The 2,113-nt window shown below is 40.2% G+C and overlaps 1 protein-coding gene across 1 annotated transcript in view; it reads right to left on the minus strand.

The window, feature by feature from the left end:
- LOC132009708 (olfactory receptor 7A5-like) overlaps window positions 1-113 on the minus strand; it is a 2,862-nt gene extending 2,749 nt beyond the window's left edge. The window contains exon 1 of the mRNA XM_059387738.1: window positions 1-113. Within this exon, the coding sequence (XP_059243721.1) occupies window positions 1-113 (113 nt within the window).
- Between the last annotated feature and the right edge of the window lie 2,000 nt (window positions 114-2,113).

Raw genomic sequence — 2,113 nt, forward strand, 5'->3', positions numbered from 1 at the left:
TACATGGGGATGTGGAGGTGGGAGTCAGAATGGACAACCAGGATGATGAGCAGGTTTCCAAACACAGTGTTCATGTACATGGAGAAGAAAAGCCCAAATATTAGCAGCTGCATTTCTGGTTCCTCTGTTAAGCTCAGAAGAATAAATTCTGAAATCCATGTTATCATTTCCTGATTCCATGTGGTGTAGTTGACAATCAGGAAAGAAAAATATAACATAATAATTTCCAACAAATGGGCTTCATTTATTTATTACATTTTTTATTTTAATTTTTAAAAAATTTTATTTTATTTTTTCAGTGTTTCAAGATTCATTGTTTATGCACCACACCCAGTTCTCCATGCAACACATGCCCTCCTTAATACCCACCACCAGGCTCTGACATCCCTGTCCCCATCAGTTTGTTTCTCAGAGTCCACAGTCTCTCATGGTTTGTCTCCCTCTCCAATTTCCCCAAACCTACTTCTTCTCTCCTTTATCTATTGCCCTTCATTATTCCTTATGCCCCACAAGTAAGTGAAACAATATGATAATTGACTCTCTCTGCTTTACTTATTTCACTCAGCGTATGCATCCTTTCTGATGGAGGCATAATACATTTCATTGTATGTATGGACCATATCTACTTTATCCCTTTTTAGATTTTTATTTAAACCCAGTTAGTTAACAGAGAGTGTAATATTAGGTTCAGGTTCACCACACAGCGATTCAATATATCTATATAACACCTGGTGTTCCTTAGAAGTGCCCTCCTCAATCTGCATCACCTATTTCCCCGCATCCTCCACCATCTCTCTTCTGGTAACCAGGAGTATATCTCTATTTTATTTTATTTTTTTTTACATTTAAATTTTTTTTTTTCAGTGTAACAGTATTCATTATTTTTGCACCACACCCAGTGCTCCATGCAATTCGTGCCCTATCCAATACCCAACACCTGTTTCCCCCCACCTCCCACCCCCCACTCCTTCAAACCCCTCAGATTGTTTTTCAGAGTCCATAGTCTCTCATGGTTCACCTCCCCTTCCAATTTCCAGCAACTCCCTTCTCCTTTCCATCTCCCATGTCCTCCATGCTATTTTTTATGCTCCACAAATAAGTGAAACCATAGGATACTTGACTCTCTCTGCTTGACGTATTTCACTCAGCATAATCTCTTCCAGTCCCGTCCATCTTGCTACAAAAGTTGGGTATTCATCCTTTCTGATGGAGGCACAATACTCCATAGTGTATATGGACCACATCTTCCCTATCCATTCGTCTGTTGAAAGGCATCTTGGTTCTCTCCACAGTCTGGTGACCGTGACCATTGCTGCTATGAACATTGGGGTACAGATGCCCTTCTTTAAACTCCATCTGTATCTTTGGGGTAAATACCCAGTAGTGAAATTGCAGGGTCATAGGGAAGCTCTATTTTTTTAATTTCTTGAGGAATTTCCATGCTGTTTTCCAAAATGGATGCACCAACTTGCATTCCCGCCAACAGGGTAAGAGGGTTCCACTTTCTCCACATCCTCTCCAACACATGTTGTTTCCTCTCTTGCTAATTTTGGCCATTCTAACTGGTGTAATTAAAACTATATTGAGGGTGCCTGGGTGGCTCAGTGGTTTAAGCCGCTGCCTTCGGCTCAGGTCATGATCCCAGAGTCCTGGGATCGAGTCCCACATCGGGTTCTCTGCTCAGCAGGGAGCCTGCTTCCTCCTCTCTCTCTCTGCCTGCCTCTCTGCCTACATGTAATCTCTCTGTCAAATAAATAAATAAATAATCTTTAAAAAAAAAAAAAAAAAACTATATTGAGATAAACATGTGTTCTTAAGTAAGGTGGTCTTTAGCTTCCAGGTGTTTGAGTTCCTTCTGAGCTTTTCCTTGTGATTGAGCTCCAGTTTCAAAGCGTTGTGATGTGAGAATATGCAGGGAATAATTTCAGTCTTTTGATATCGGTTGATTCCTAATTTGTGACCCAGTATGTGGTCTATTCTTGAAAAGGTTACATGTGCACTTATGAAGAATGAGTATTTTGTTGTTTTAGCGTGTAATGTTCTGTATATATCTTTGAGGCCATCTGGTCCAATGTGCCTTTCAATGCTCTTATTTCTTTATTGATTTTCTCCT

This window comes from Mustela nigripes, chromosome 2, assembly GCF_022355385.1.
Source record: "Mustela nigripes isolate SB6536 chromosome 2, MUSNIG.SB6536, whole genome shotgun sequence".
Taxonomy (NCBI): Eukaryota; Metazoa; Chordata; class Mammalia; order Carnivora; family Mustelidae; genus Mustela; species Mustela nigripes.